This window comes from Strix uralensis, chromosome 4 (genome assembly GCF_047716275.1).
Source record: "Strix uralensis isolate ZFMK-TIS-50842 chromosome 4, bStrUra1, whole genome shotgun sequence".
Taxonomy (NCBI): domain Eukaryota; kingdom Metazoa; phylum Chordata; class Aves; order Strigiformes; family Strigidae; genus Strix; species Strix uralensis.
In genome coordinates this window covers 93105920-93122251 of record NC_133975.1, presented here as the reverse complement: position 1 = coordinate 93122251, position 16332 = coordinate 93105920, and the positions used below count along the sequence as shown (strand labels likewise).

Here is a 16332-nt window from a genome sequence, read left to right as displayed (position 1 = left end):
ATGACTAGGCCAAAATCATCCAGTGAGCTCCAGATCTCCCAGACTCTATCCACCATGCTTTATTGTCCCTTTTACAGCATAAACAACCTCTTCTAACTCCCATCCCAGAAGATGATTTTAATGATGGTTGATTGTTTTAGGTGATCTCAAAATGGTGCTCTGCCCTAATGTTAGGGATCACAGCCTGGAAATGCAAGTGGAAACCAGATACTTCCTTGTAATTGTTGGGCCCCTTTCTGCAGTGCTCAGCCAGCTGTGGGGAAGGGGTCCAGACCCGGACTGTCACCTGCAGAACGCAGCAGGGCTCTCAGGCTCAGGACTTCGCTTGCCTAATGGAGCCAAAGCCATCGGCCACCCAACCCTGCCTTAAGGAGAACTGCGTCCAGGAAATTGGCTGGCACGTTGGAGACTGGGGCCTGGTGAGCATTGCACTTTCATGGTTCGGAAATAACTGATTATATTGCTGTGCTCCTCACAAACAAGCTTTGATCCGTGCAGTCTGCATGTTGGCTGGGGCTGGGAGCATGTACTGCTTCATTACCGGTCTCTTGGCTCACAGTTGCATTGTAACTGGCACTAGTAATGCTCCAGTTAATCTGCTGCCTGCTTTGTATGCAGCTGCTACAAAAATAAATCCTTCTGAGGGAGGGATTATAGTTTCAGTGACAGTGGCAAAATGCAGCCAATAAAGTGAAACAATCTACTCTTGCTGTTTATTCCCAATTCTTCGCTCCATTGCTGTGAATAGCAGAACAGCTCTCTGGCTGAGTATGGCCTAGAGTTCCAGGCTTCAGGACTGGTCATTGTGTTTGGTGATACAGTTTAAAGTACACTTTTGTAATTGTTCAGATGAATTGTGCTTCAGCTGGATTAGTCTTGTGTTTGTAGAGAGCGCCAGACTGTGTTCAACCTGGAAAAAGTGCCGGGGGGGGAGGAAATAGGGGTAGATCCAATGCATCAGGTGACTTCCAAGCACACTTTTTCCCTCCCGTGCTAACCAGACCAGCTTGTTCTGAGTTGAAACATGTTAATTCTGGTTCTTCATGAGATGTGGGCCAAGTTTTAATAACAGCTAAAGAAGTTGCATACCCTAACCTGATCTTTCCTGGCCCCTGGATTTCCAATATCAGAAGGGTTCCCGCCTGCATCTGCGTAAGAGAGGAATACTCTACCAGTGTTTGTAGACCTTGCCATGAGTAGGTGGGTTACACAGATACCTCATTCTCTCCCCTCCCCTGAGCTCATTGCTCCCTCTTCATCCACAGCTTCCAGTGAGAACTCCAGTCAGCTGCTTACAAGAAAGCCACCAGTTTGCTTTCCTGTTGTAAACCCTTGTTCTTGAATGCATAGTTCAAAACTGACCCTCTCACAGCTGGTGGATCCCCATAGTACTGAGATGCCTTCAGGCCCAGCTGAAACAATTCGTTCTAGCTCCCTGCTGCATTCACTCTGAGTACCAGCAGCTCATCTGGATATTACAGGCTGAGCTTGGCTCAGAGCCTAATGCTTCAGGGCTGGGTGCAACTTTTGGTAAAATGGTTTAAAGTATGGTTTTCTAATTGTTCAGATGAATCCAGCCGAAATATTGTTTGCTTTGTCTTGGTGGAGGAAGCTGTGCTAAGCCTGCAGCTAATCATGCAGCTGTTCCACACTTCTGGTCCATGGGGTTTCTGTATTCGGCCTCTGCTGCCTGCTCACTTGCCTTGTCTCTGTCATCAAGTGTTCGAAGAGCTGCAGTTCAGGCATCCGGACACGCCAGGTCATCTGCGCTGACGGCGACTCCAAATTCTACAGTCCTGAGACATGCAAAGCCATCCAGCCACAGAAACCAGCCACCCTGGGCAGCTGCAACACACAGCCCTGCTACCTGCCACAGCGTGAGTGGTATTGCTGCACACCTAGCTTTTCCTAAGAAGCTTTTGTTTAGGAGTAGAAGTTTCCAGCTCTGTCTGTCTCCATTCTGTGAGTTTGTTTTATGCATATAACTGTGGCATCTTCAGAGTCCCGGTACCTGTGCTGTTTGAAATGTGTGTAACAGGCTTGGGAACAACATCGGTATGTGCTATTTTGAATTCAGTATTCTGTGATGGCTCTGTCCCACTGTGTGCTGCAGACTGACCCCAGGACTCCCACTCAAGAAAGATGGCAACCTGGGCAGGCTCAGCAGCTAAAAGCTATAGCCAACTGTCATCCATCTGTGCACCAGCTATAAAAGAGGCACAACTGCTCAGAAGATTTTGCTTGCTGTCTGTGCCTAGTCTTCGTGCCAGAGCTGAAATGCTGACTTGTGTCTGCCTGCCCATTGCAGGTTGCTGTCCCGAGAATCCAGATGAATCCAATTGCTGCTCAGCAGCTGTTCCAGGAGAAAAGAAACATCTTCATCAACTTTAGTTTCCTGTTGACTCCTGGATGCATTTGCAATTATTAGAACATAGGTCTGGACTAACTGCACTTATTTTGTGTATGTCTCTCCTTGCAGAGGTCCCCAGTATGCAGGACACTATGGGATACGATGTCACTCGCCAGTCCTTGCTGACACGTTACAACCCAAACAGCCCTGCCACAGGTTTGGAAGAATTTTATTAGTTTGGGTTTTTGATGATCGTGGACTTGAAATAGGGTGTGGTAGAGGGAAGGTTCCTCCTTTTCGTCATTTCTCTCATTCTTTTGATGGGCTCCTAGACATTCATGGAGCTAGGGACAAAGTGTAGATTCTTTTACACCAATAGTGAGCGGTAATTGAATCTGTCCATGTAGAAGACTCTGTAGCAGTATATAGATCCCAGGTTCTGACAGAATGACTTAAGTGCTGGCTGAGAGAAGTGCTACTCAAAGCAGATCATAAGAAGAAGGGATGATGCAAGGGGACCACAGTAATGTGGCAGGTGGTTTCTCATGGGACAGTAGAAAGAATGGTCAGGGCAGTGAGCAAAGAACCTCAGGACAGCCAAATCCAGAAGGGTGGGCCAGAAGACACACATTCAGGTGAAACCCCAATGCAGAAAAGCCTGCCCTGTAGCCTTGGGCAGGTAAAAGAGAGCAGAGATGAGGAAAACTGACCAGATTTTGATGCTCACTGGCATGCTTTAAGGAGTTCTCTCCCCAGATTCTGGTGATGAACGGATGCTCTCTGGGAGCTCCACGATCCGTAGTACCTCTGGGAATCACCACATCCCATCCACCAAAGACCATGGCATCAACTTGTTGCCTGTTCGCTGGGAATCTCGGTCACGCTCATCGGGTTCCCATCAGCTCAGCTTCTCTCAGGACCCCACTGCAGGGACTGACTCTCAGGACTGTCACCGGAGCCCACACGGCTGCTGTCCAGATGGGCACACTCCGGCTTCAGGCCCTTTGGGGAAAGGTTGCCCCTTCAGCACCTGTCACCGAAACAGGTAGCTGGAAGTAGATAGGCCTGAGCAGGGAGGCATTGCCTTTCCTGGGGGCTTACTGAAATTTATAGCCTGTGCCTGTTGAGCTGGGCAGGTCAGGTATTGCTGCAGCCCCTCTGCCTTCTGCCCGTAGGTATGGATGCTGTCCTGATGGAGTATCAGCTGCCCAGGGTCCAAACAACATGGGATGCCCACGATATTACCGTGATGTTCAAGTGAGCAGAAATCAACCCACTGCGGCCACTCCAACAGTGAGTACAAAAACCTCTTCCATTTTAGGAGTCCATCAGGTATGAAGATTCAGATTTGACCCCAGTGACTCACATGGTGGGTTTCTGTTGTGATTCATCTCTGCCAGTAATGCTGGGGAGCCAATACTCCAGGCATGGCATCAAGCCCTTTCGCCCACTCCGCTCCAGTTCAGTCTATCCGCCTGTGATCCACTGTAAGCAGGGGACAGAGTGGGTGGTTGGGAGATGTCTGAGAAGTAGAAGACCATCCTGTGTAGAACTGATTGAATAATTCTGAGTAATCAAATTTCTGTCAGTCAGAAACTTGCCATCCAATTTCTAGGAGGAAAAAGATGGGAAAAACATGGCCACTATTAATTGTCTTTGTTTGTCAACTCTGCAGATTAATTGAGGCCAAAATAGCCAAGGAGGTAATTCCTCTCATAGCTTGGGGTGCTTGGTGGGGCCAGCTGAAAAAACTGGCCTGCTGCTGGGCTGGTTAGGTCTGTCTTGCAGAGAAGTGCAGCCCTGGCTCCGTGGCTGACAACCAAGCTTTCCCACTCCTTCCCAGCATGAAAGACTCTAGGAGGCAAATGAACAATAGTGGTTCCTCTAACAGCTGGCCTTCTGCAGCCGACAGCTTGGACATGGTGCCTTGCATGTGCTACTGTCCTCATGCATGCATGATAACTTTTGGCTTTCCATTCCTGTCTCTAAGGCAAGCCAAGCCTTGTCCCAGCAGCACCCCTCGGGCGAGTGCCGCAGTTCTGTGTACGGCTGCTGTTTTGACAATGTCGCTTCAGCTTCAGGCCCTCAAGGGGAAGGATGTCTCAATAGGCCCAACTACCGTAAGTGATGCTTTGGCTTCTTGGTTTAGAAACGTAGGAAGAGTTCTGCAGAATCCAGTAGCATATGGAAGCTTCCTGTGTAGAGGCTCTGCTCTCTGTAAAATGTAGTAAATTAACTCTTTGAAAAGAAATTCCGCCTGGTGGCTGGGGCAGGGGAAGCTTGGAGGGAGTGTAGAAAAACAGCCAGATGGTTCAGTTCTGTCAGCTACAGCAGAAATTGTTGTCTTCTGCCGATAGTTGGACAGAAGTGTGTGTGTGTGTGATCTCTGTCAGTCTGTAGGACTTCTGGGGAGCTGTTTGCCCCTGAGAAGACACCCTGATGCAGTCTGGAGTGCTCCACATTACTTACCTGGGTTTAGGAGATGTAGGGCCTCTCTGAGGAATCAGGGCTGTGCTCAGCCTTCAGACAGCCCATGCACAGGGGTGGAATGAGAGCTACAGCAAAGGATGGAGGTGTTGCTCAGGGCTACATGGATGCTTTCAGTCAGCAGAGTTCAATACAGTGCCTGCTCTGCGATGAGGGCACTAGAGCTGCTAGGCAGAAGCATCTCTGCTCCTGTAGTTTCCAGCTGTATCCTCTGCAGGCACATTGCTGCTGCATTGCCTTGCCCTTTTGCCACAGCACAGAGATTACTTGGTGACCAGCCCTGGGGGGCTGCCTTGGGGAAGGGGAAAGCTCTCTGGGTCCTCTCTGCGCAACCACAGCTTGGCAAAGGACCCCTCCCTCAGGCAGAGCCCTGTATCCAGTGTGTTTCAGCATGTGGCTGTGACACCTATGACTCGGAGCACAGGGCTCGGTTTGTAGACACATTGGGCTGCTCTTTATATCAACATGTGGAGGGGTATTTTGTAATGCACGAAGCTTCACAACTGGGTCTAATCCACTTGCTTTGTGGGCTGGAAATTTGCAAACGGCAGCCACGTGCCCCTTGCAGGAGAGGAAGCCTGGGAGCCAAACCTGTAACTGCACAGTTCCCCGAGAAAGACCATAAAGCATCTGTCTAGTATCTAGATTCAGAAAAGTCTCTGAGGTTGGTTTTCCTTTCACCAGTGGCAAACTGGGGCAGAAAGAAACATGTGAGCAGCTGCCCAATTTCAAAGCAGAGCTGGGTGCAAAACTCAAGTGTCCTGTGCCCACAAGGCCCACCAGATCATCTAGGCAGGTGGCTTGAAGCACCTGGACCTTTGTGCTTCGTGACCCTCACATCTTCCTTCCTCTGTTCTGCTGTTTTTGGTAGCGTATCCTGTTGTATGCCTGCTGCCCAGTGCCCACGGCCCCTGCGCAAACTGGACCACTCGCTGGTACTTTGTGACTGTCGTTGGCAAGTGCAACCGGTTTTGGTACGGTGGCTGTCACGGCAATAAAAACAGCTTTGCCTCGGAGGAAGAGTGCATGAGAGTGTGCCGCAATTCTGTGGGGGTCAGTCCTCTGGAGCACCAGCCCTCTTCTAGCACAGGAGCCCTGCAGCGCCAGCACACTGGCTCCCACTCTCGTACAGGGAATGTTCGGGGTCAGCAGCAGCCACCCCCAAGAGAGTCTGCAAGTCACAGCCAAGAAGGAGGAGTCTATGGGGCTTCACACCCCACGCAAGACAGCCACAGACAGGACAGCTGGAGAAGCAAGGTGCTGCCAGAGTCTTTGCCGAGGACTGGTGTGCTGGAGAGCCAGCGCTGGGGCACCCAGCAAAGTGGATTGCACAGCCCGAGCCAGCTGCGCCTGTGGGACACGGCAGTGCCTGGGCCCGCGGAGAGGCAGCGCAGCAGTGCCCAGCAGGCACGACCCCAGGAAGGCGAGCAGTGGCATAAGGCTTCTGGAGCAGATGTTTCCATGACAGAGGGATTTGGGCACCAGGCTCCTGCAGACTTGTTCCCAATGTGGGCTCTGCACAGGTGACGATTCCACACCCCCCCCCCCCCCCCCCGTTCTGCCAGCTCATTGTGAAGCATCAGTGCAGCTTCCTCTGCAGTGAAAGTGTTACCCCAGCTGGGACCAGCTGACTGGGAATACCATGCAATGGATTGGCTATACATATGACCCTTTGGTAAATCAAGTTATTCAGGCCCTGGAGTTATCTGCTGTCTCTTTTTCCTTGCGCTCTTCCTGCTCTCTGACAGCACTGGAAGTATGGTGTGTGAAAAGACTACAAGATCCTGGGGTCTCTGTCAGGGAGGCATTCTTACACTGTAAATGAAAATCCATAGGTGTTTTTCGTGTTCTGACCAACAAATTTAGCTGGCTCTCTGACTTCAGAGTGTGCAGTGGGTTGTTCTAGGGAAGACTTTTAAGATGCAGAGCTTGGGTCAGAATCCAGACAGCATCGCCCTGAAAATCAGGAGTTCGTAGAGCTAGATCTAAATGTGTCTGCACTGGATCTCTGTCTGTCTGCTGAGCTGAACCTAGTTTCTTCAGAGGAGAGGGGTTGTAGGACTCTTTCTCTTCCTGGAGATACTGTAGCATTCAGTCTGTCCAGAGCAACCCTTGCCATGTAGGAGAGGGCTCCCCACAGGTTGCCTGGTGCATCTGCTCAGAGCCAAATGGGCAGCTGGTCCTGCTTTGCCCTGTGGTTGTGACTCATCCAGAGTCACATTAGAGGACCCAGAGGAGAGGAGGGCAGCAGAGGTGCCAATGGAATCGCCTTCTCTTTCAGAGCCACCCTGGAGGAAGCCAAGCCTTCTCTTGTGACAGCAGTGGTGGGACAAAACATCCAGCTGGTCTGCAAGACAGGCATGTCCCCCTTCTCCAGAGTGGAGTGGATGAAGGATGGCAGACCAGTCTCCTCTGACAGGTGAGCTCACCTCCCTTCATTTGTAGAGCAGATGGGCTCCTTGCTGGGCAGAGTGCCAACTGTGCTCACCTGCTCTCTTTATAATCTTACTGTTAACAATCTTAAAAGATAAAAATTAAAAATAAACAAGTCCTGTGTTGACCTAAGAGCATGAACTGTCCACCTGCTCTGCGCACAGCAGAAACAGATACAGTCTGCAGTAGTATTGAGGCACTGGCTAGTGTTATGGGGCAGAACAGGGGCTGTCCCATAACAAGGCACTGGTGGAAGCTGACATGTGGATAGTGATACAAAAAAAATATTGTTTCTCTTGGATTCATCTTGGAGAAGCACTGAGTCAGTAGTCCAGGGTGAAGCTTGTAGCCAAATAACTCGGAGTTCCTCTGGCTGGAAGTTTCTGGCACTCTCATCTAAGATACAATTTTTGTTTAAAAACTGCTTTTAAAGACTTTTTTCCTGGTAAGTCTGTTTTCAGCAACAGTTTGGAGCTGGACAGTCACTTTGTGTTATGAAAATCACAGTTAAGAAAAGCCCAGTTATGCTTTTCTGTTTGCAGATAACTGCTGGGGCTCAAGCTCCTGCCTGGAAGGGCAGTTTGCCTCTTCATGGGAGAGGGTTGCTGAAAGCAGTTGCCTGTTTTCCCATCTCAGTTTCCTCTCTGTTCCTGACCTCCTTTCTGCTGCAGTTATTTCCCCTGCCTGTGACCTCTCTGTTGTCAACAGGGTTTTGTTTTCTTCTAAGCCGGGGAGGGCACTACATGGTGATGGTTTATGTAACAACAGCACGAAGGGCTGGTCTGCCTTGGCCAGTTGCTGTCCGTGGGCAGGCAGAGGCAGTTAATCCTTGCTCCTGTTGCAGGCACACCTACCAGTCCGACAGCTCCTTAGTGATCAGCCACGTCAAGCTGGAGGACACCGGGACTTACACATGCCTCATTTCTGATGGGAGGACGGAGAGCCGACAGATTCAGTTACAGATCATAGGTGACTTATCTTCCTCTTGAGACCAAAGAGATACCTCGGGGATCCTTGTTACAGTTTTTGACCAGAGGAGCAATAAAGCCAGCTGCAGGAGCAAACTTCCTCTGCTGCCACACTGTGCTAACAGTGTTGCCTTCACTCCGTGGCAGTGGTGTCCCAAGTGCTAGTCAAAGCAGTCTGTCTCCTCTGCTGTAAGGGTGCTAAGGGGGGAGTGTGGAGGCAGCAGGGCTTCTTTTGGTGTTGCCTCATGATAAAGCCTTATCCCTAAAGCACTTCCTCCCCTGCAAGTGCCACCTCAGAGCCGGAGTTGTGGCTTGCCTGTAACCTGCCCTGTTTCCAGCACAGTGAGCATGTCTTCCTCCCTGAGAGCTGTCAGCTGCCTCCTGATCACAGAAAGGAGACTTCAGAAGAAGGGTTTTCTGCAGTTTCCTGGGCTTTCCATCTCACACTATAATGTGACCAGTCTGCCATAGCTGTCTATGCTGGTGCGTTTGTGTTTTGTGTTTTGCCCAAACAGGTCCTGCTGGGTAACAAACAATTCTCTATTCTGAAAAATGTGCTTTATTTAAGAAAAAAACCCCAAACAAACAAAAAGAAAGACTAGTCTCAAAAGATGGGCCAGCAAGGCACCCTGTAGCCTTCAATCTTTGAAGTCTGCTTTGTCACAGCAATGGCACATGGGGCAGAAGGCATTGTGGCCTAAGGGAGGCTGCAACATGTTCACTGACAGAGGAGAGAAAGGAGGCTAAAATTGCTTGCCTGCAGGTCTGTGACTCTCATTAGTAGACAGCGCAGGCTTACTGCACTAGTCAGCCAGAAAACAGATGGCTGAAGGGCTCTTTGGCTCCAGTTCAGCGAGCTCTCCCAAGCTCATAGAAACCCTACGCAAGAGGTCACAGTAAGAAGTGTCCTTTTATTCACATATGGCATTTTATTTTGAATAGAGTACCAGAGCGCTGTTCTGGCAGAGGGTGAGAGAGGTCGGGTCCTTCACAAGGAAAATCAGCAGCATCGAGAGCTATCCAGAGGCAGGAAGGTTGTACAGGCAGCCGGTTCCTCTGTGCATCAGCGATTCACATACAGGTAGGTTCACATACAGCAACAGTTTGTCCACCGTGCCCAGCTGATGAACCATATGGCATCTCTTCATGTAGAAAAGCTGAAGATTGGAAAGGTCCTGGGTCAGCTGTTCTGGGGCACGGTTGGGAAACAAGCAGTACTGAACGGCTGACAACAGGAATGGGAGAAGATCCCAGTCACAAGCTGTCTTCTGTCCTCCCCGAGGGTCTCTTGAAAGAAGCCTATTCTGAGCAAAGATGTGCAGGGAGGCTGACAGCAAAGGAGCTAGGTTCAAATGAAAGTAGAAATATCAAGGGGCACAGTCATTAGCTGTTCAAATTAGAGTAGGCAGAAAGAGAAACCTGTCCTGGAAAAAAGCAAAGCAAATAGGAACTGCTTAACTAGCACAAAATAGACATAGGTATATTTAAAAAAGCTCTGGTTACTTTAGTCTCCACCCATCTATTTTAAATATTTTGTGAACAAACCAGTTTGACTCAAAACTATCTCCTCACGTACTGGGTGACATATTTCGTAGCTGCTTGCATGGTTTTTTGGTGCTTCTAGGCTCCACAGAAACAAAAGGGTACAAATTATTTTTGCCTTAAATGCAGCATGTTGGGGCTCCAGGTTAAATGGGACCATGATCTGATCCCTCCCTTCTTTTGAGTTTACAACCTTAGACCCAGCCAATTTGCTGAACTCCCCAGCAACCTCCTTAGCTGCTTCTGCCTAAAAGCAGAAAGAAGTGATTCATTGAATTAAGAGCATTGAATTAAGGCTCTTTGGTTTTGTTTTTTGAGATCAAGAATTCAGGTCGGAGAGTGGGGGTGGGGAAGATGATGTTTTATCTGACTCTGGGAACATCATGGTTTACCTCCCTTCTAAAATGGTGTTTAGCTGTAGTTATGAGTGCAAAGAGCATGAGGAGATGGGTGGTGTGAGAGCCTGACCCCAACCTTTCTGCTGCATGGAGTGAATGGCCAGCTCCTGGGCCTTGCACGCAGTCAGGTGATTGCAATGGGCTCTTCACACCCCAGAAAAGTTATCTGCTCTTTTTTGTGTGCCAGATAAGCAGCTTGGGGGAAGGTTTCTTGGTGGCCCATTCAGGACTTTGTACCATTTGCCATGTGCTCATGCTGTTAACACTTCCTAGGCTGTTATCCAGAGGGATGCTGTAAGAAACAGGGTTGCTGTCTCTAAAGGGTTAAGCTGGCTGGCAGGAGTGCAGCACCAAGCTGTGCTGAACTGGAGCATGATTTGATGCAGACTGCTCTTTTCCGAACGTTGGTAGTGGCAAGTATCGGAACTCTAACGGGAGTGCAGAGACCGCCCTTTCCCGTTGGAGGAAAAAAGTAAGGCTTGTGATTAAGAGAGCCTTGTGCTGAAGGTCAGATGCTGAATGAGGACTTTTCTGTATCTTTTGCTGTGCTTGTGGACTTTGCAGATTGAGAATGGATAAGAGCGAGCCCTCAGTGGTGGAGGCCAACGTCGGAGAGAGAGTCAGACTGCCCTGCACAGTGGAAGCATCGCCGGCTCTCACCATCAAGTGGCAGAAAGACGGGCAGCCCCTCTCCTCTCCCAGGTGAGCTCCCAGGCGGCTCCACCATACCCATAGGCAGGTTCATGTGGAGGAGAGCCAAGCCTTGCCTTGCCTTCCCTGTCCCCTCGCTGAGAGAAGGGAGCTGCTGGCCGTGCAGCCAGGGCCCGTCCTGCTTTGTGCTGACCAGCTTCCTCTGTTGGGGCCAGACTGTACTGCTTGTCTGCCCTGGCCTCACTCACCTGTCAAAGTCTGAACATTGAACTCCCGAGAGAACAGCTGTGACACAGGGTCTGCCAGTGAGCCAAAGCTGAAATTTGTTCATCTGCAAGATTAGCAGGAAGAGAACACATGGCAAGCAAATTTGCCAAAAAACAGCTGCTCTGTGAGCCAGAACAGAGGGTCACAGCAAAGAGAGAGGTCAGGGTGCCTGCAGTGAACTTCCACAGATACTGGTGCTGCTTTCCTGTAGCTCCCCTCACTCTCTGCTCCCAGAAACCTGCCCTAGCAGCAAGCTTTTCCAGAGTCTGCAGCACTAGTGCTGGGATTTGAGGACCAGGGGTTGCATTACAGGTTAAACTGAGCTGCTGCTAAACCTTTGCTCAGTGCTACTACAAAGTTGTGCAGGAGGCTCGGCTTCAGCTCTGGTGGCTGGAGTCCCATCCTGAGCCAAGCCCAGGCTGAGGGGCTTTCTGGTTTTTTTTCCCCAGGCACAGGCAGCAGTCAGATGGGGCACTGGTGATCAGCCGGGTCAGCTCTGAAGATGTTGGCTTCTTTACCTGCATTGCCTCAAATGGACGTGACCAGGACCAGCGCCAGGTCCTGTTCCGACCTCTGGGTACTGGATGGGTGGAGGCACGCATGGCACAAGCGGGAAATGGGGAGGGCTGGGCAGTCTCTGGGTTTCTTGTCTGGCCATGCCTCTCGGCTTCACACCTGATGTTTAACAGGCAGCTTGAGGGCAAGGGAAGAGTGAATTGTTTTACCCAGTGTGTGTCTAGTAGATCGTGGTGCTCCAGGCAGCTGGGAAGAGGGACCAGTAGCGCAGTAAGAGTGACTTAGGATCTTGTTTCTGGAACAATGGTGTGGAATGGGCATAGGAGCAAGAGGAACTAAGGAGGTGGTTCTGTGCATATGATGTGCTTGTGTCCAGCTGGAGGAAAAAGCTCTTTGAGGCCTCTGCTACTTGCCCTTGCTTGGGCCAAAGCCCTTAGAAAATCTGCATTCCCCATAGCAACAGCATCATAGCTCCAAACATGCTGTTTCAAGGCCTAGGGGCTCATAGCTCATCATAGCATATGTTGGACTTTTCCCATGAGGGAGTGTTCCTACTACAGTGGGCAGCATGGCATTGTCTTCCTGCTAGTGATGATTTCTATTCTGGTCTAGGAGAGCTGAGGATCACTGGTCTCCTGCCAAGCATCACAGTACCTGAGGGAGGGACTGCTCAGCTTCACTGTACAGTGACTGGCAACAACGTGAACATAAGGTGGTCAAGGTGAGCAAAAATGAGACAGAACTTGCCTTCTCTTCTCAAACCGCATCACTTACCCTCCAAATAATTATGCAGGAAGCCTCCCAGGTAAGGAAGAGACCCGTGGTTCTCAGCCCCAGCTAGCATCACCTACCCTTTCCTAAACAACTTGGCTGTTACCCAGATATCCTGGGCAAGATCCCTGTGGGGTGTAGGGATCAGTAAGTTCATGTTCCAGCCAAATAAGGAGGAAAGCAGATGTTAAGCCAAGATTTCATGGAGTTCAAAAGGGCTCCATGCTGGACAGCTAGTGACATTACAATAGCAAAACCTAAAATGAGTAATCAGAAGACCTTTAGTTGGTCTTTATAAAACTCTCTACCTAAACTTTGCAAATATTTTAGCCCCTACAATAACAGTGACTCTTCTCCCGGCTTCCTGCTGCAATGGTTCTCTCTCTCTACTGTCAAGCTGGGAGCAAAGGAGATTATAAAGTGTTATAATAAGGTAAAGGAAAAGCTGTGTCCTCTTCTCTTGATGGTTTATGGGGAAACTCTGCATTTGTGCAAGTGTTTGGTGTGGGTTTTGTTCCCTATTTGAAAATAATCAGTTCTGTTTTGGAGCCTTGCGAAGGATACAAAGATGGATTGGTAATTGTTTAAATTCCTCTACTCCAAGGGGTAGGACTGAAGTGGGCCATCTCACAGAGAGCTTTTCTTCCATACCTAAGTTTGGTATTTGAGTTAACAAAATGATGTAAGTTTCAGAGTCTGAATGAAACCCTTTTCAGTGAAACAAATTGCATTTCCTTGGTAATTCATAATTCAGGCAGTTTTCCTGCTGGGCACAGAGTATTCCAGGAGGAAAAGAACAGACACAATCTTGCTGGTATTTTAAACATTTTTTTTTTAAACAAACTTTTAAGAGAGAGGAAAGAGGGCGCATTGCTCACTACCCCATATGTTCCTTAAGCAATATGCGCTGCTATCGGTGCCAGCCAAACAAGCACTGCCAGACCACAACCTGGAGAGAGGGAAAGGCACCCTGGATTTTCTCTTAGTTCCTCAAACCTCAAAAATGTGTAATAGCGGAAAGGACAATGTCTTTATAGAGAGCACACAGCTAGCTACCTCCCACGCAGACAGTGGGCTAACGGATGCAGACTCGCTCAGGCTCGTGTTACTAGCCAGTTGTAGAGCCAGGCTGTGGTAAAAGATTTCTTCTTCCTTCCTGCTGAATTTGTAAAAATTCACCCCTTTCACAGAGCATCAGTTTCCAAAGAGCACAGAGAGCTCCTTTTTAGCCCCCATGGGTGGGAATAGTGATACAAAATGGTTTTTGCCACAGGAATGGAGTCCCCATGCGGGCAGATGGCCACCACATCCACCTGTCCCAGGATGGAAGCCTGGTCATAAGCAACGTTCAAGAGGCTGACGAGGGATCCTACACATGCAGTGCCTACAGCAGCAGCAACTCTGTCAGTGCCAGCACGGAGGTGAAAGTGCTGAGGAGCAGGCCTAGCAGTGAGTACAACCTGGCCTCCCTGCTTCTCCTGGCACAGGGCCTGCCTCTTGGTCACTATTATAACCCTGCCCGTTGCATGTGGCCATCCACTGCCAACCTCGGGCTTTGGGGAGCAGCAGGAGTCCCTGGGTTGCGCTACCCGAGGAGCCCAGCTTTCCCTGGGCAGAGAAGCAGGATGGTGGAAACACACGCACCCACCACCCAAGACACTGGGAGTCTAATTACCTTCCTGAGGCCAAAATGCCATAGTTGGTTGACCAAATAGTTGGCTGCAAGATTTGTATTTGGACTCTGGACACCATCCAACTGGCTTTACACAGGGTGTAGAGTGGTCTTTCCTCAGAAGATTGGCCCCAGAAACCGTGTTCTCCTCCTGTTGCACCAGAGGTATCACTTTCCCTCTCATCCTTGATGTTGGACTAAATTTAAAACAATCCCCTTAGAACTGGCAGGGTGGAGAAAGCAGGAACATGCTGTGTCTTTTGGGAGGGAAAGGAAACCTGAGGATAAGCCCTGGCAGTGTACTTACAGCTGCTTCACCTTTTGCTTGGCTGCAGCTACTGTGAATCATGTTGTGGACCTGAGCAGAGAGTGCGTGGACCAGCCACACCTCGCCAACTGTGACCTGATCCTGCAGGCCCAGCTCTGCAGTAACGAATACTACTCCAGCTTCTGCTGCGCCAGCTGCTCTCGCTACCAACCCCAGGCCAGCCCTCCCCGGCACCGCGGCTGACAGACACCTCCACGGCCACGTGAAACTACAGGTGACCCATTACAAGACTGGAAGTCTGAACTCTGTCCTTTTACTGCATGAAACTGTTCTGGGAGCTGTGCCCTGCTGGAAAGCTCGAGAGGGTGAATTGAACACAGTGTGGTGGGTGTAACTGTTCAAAGGTGGGAGACTCACCACCCTCAGGTTTATTGCAAACTCCGTTTTTCCCTCCTGTATGCCCTGCTATAGCTAATCCATCTCTTCACATAAGGGTAGTTGCTGTTATTCACAGACCAAGATGATACTGGGAATGTAACATGCTGTGACTTTACAGAAGGCAGATAACCAGCATGAAAGAGGGAGAGACCAATTCTTCATACAAGCAAGAGAGAGAAGTGCTCTTAAAAAAAATGGTGCTCCGAAGTGTTTGAAGATGGGCCCGAATTGTCTTAACTAAAGCACTAATGAGCAATGAACATTTGTAATCCTGGGGAGCACTTTCCATCTAAATGCAAAAGACTCTGGCCATGAGAAAGAGTTTGATGCACATAAGTTACTGCTCAGGTCCTATGAGACTACTAGCTCTAGGGATGCAGCTGTAATGTCACGTTACTGTAGCTGTTTTATTCCAGTAGACCTTAGAGAAATTTCTAGTTGGGTCAGTTTGGTTTCTACTTGACTATAATCAGCTTTGGATTAAAATGCAGAAGCAATGCTTCACAGAACACTTAAAATAGAAGAATACTTTTAGCCCTTTCTGAATGTTAGGGATGATTTAGATAAACATACCAATACTGTTACCTGTTCTGAGCTGCAGTTTAAATATCACTTGCTCTAGAAAGGCTCAGCAGATAATATTTTTTTTCTTCTGAGCCAGAACTGTGCTGTTGAATTTATTGCAAAGCTGGGCTCAGTGGTAACAGTGTGCTGAGTTTCAGCTTGGGGAGGTGAATAATATACACATAGAAATACATGTTGGGGCATTTGACTTGCCAGAATAAACCTCCCAATGATCTGCTTAGTCTCAGTTAAGTCCAGGAAAGCCTGGCTCTGCATGTGGCCTGGGCTGATTCCTGCTGCTGTGAGCTAACAAGCAAGGACTTCCAGATGCAGAGCAGCTAGAGCTGACAAGCATCCTTCATTTCAAGACTAACTCGGAGTGGCAGCCAGCATGCATATGGGGCTCTGAAAGAGAAAGTCTCAGGCAATAAGGGGGGGGTGTGGAGATGTGAGGTGATACCATGATCTGTTAAACCAGGAAAGGCTCTTGGGTGTCTTCAGTATCTCAAAATGGCATTATTTCTCAGCAAAAGCATTTTTATACAGCCTCCATGGTATTGTTTTACCCTCGAATCAGCCCTACCAGTCCCCCTCTTCCTCATTCCAGACTCCCTGCTGAGACTTGGATGGGTTAATCATATTAATCAGCACCATCAGCCATTTATTATTTGCATAGATGTAGCCATAAACTAGTAGACTGGTGTGTAGTGTTGATCTTGATGTTTTGGTTGGAGGGAGTGGAGGATTTTTATTTTTTTTTCCTTCTCCTACTTCTGTTACTTTAATTTAAGGCAGGCAGCTAATTCAGGACTGACTCTGCTCACACCACTCTCCTTCAGCCCAGACTCAGTAGTCAAGGCAGCAGTAACACATAGGTGTAAATCTCCAGGCTTGACAGCCTAAAGCTGGTTTGGACTCTAAATCCAGTAAATCATCAGTTCAGATGTGCCACCTAAAAATAAAAGTTATTAACCTAATGATTGCACTCTCTTCAGCACAGGTATGGC

General features: G+C 49.1%; 1 protein-coding gene across 1 annotated transcript in view; it reads left to right on the top strand.

Annotated features, from left to right (window-relative positions):
- The window catches only part of PAPLN (papilin, proteoglycan like sulfated glycoprotein), a 52704-nt gene extending 36402 nt beyond the window's left edge, over window positions 1-16302 (top strand). The window contains exons 14-28 of the mRNA XM_074867923.1: window positions 243-419; window positions 1721-1877; window positions 2480-2566; window positions 3107-3395; window positions 3526-3643; window positions 4341-4470; window positions 5709-6360; window positions 7119-7256; window positions 8115-8239; window positions 9181-9319; window positions 10743-10880; window positions 11546-11673; window positions 12225-12333; window positions 13657-13832; window positions 14391-16302. Coding sequence (XP_074724024.1) covers window positions 243-419; window positions 1721-1877; window positions 2480-2566; window positions 3107-3395; window positions 3526-3643; window positions 4341-4470; window positions 5709-6360; window positions 7119-7256; window positions 8115-8239; window positions 9181-9319; window positions 10743-10880; window positions 11546-11673; window positions 12225-12333; window positions 13657-13832; window positions 14391-14566 — 2739 coding nt within the window. The 3' untranslated portion in view covers window positions 14567-16302. The remainder of the gene's footprint in view (window positions 1-242; window positions 420-1720; window positions 1878-2479; window positions 2567-3106; window positions 3396-3525; window positions 3644-4340; window positions 4471-5708; window positions 6361-7118; window positions 7257-8114; window positions 8240-9180; window positions 9320-10742; window positions 10881-11545; window positions 11674-12224; window positions 12334-13656; window positions 13833-14390) is intronic.
- The last annotated feature ends 30 nt before the right edge of the window (window positions 16303-16332 follow it).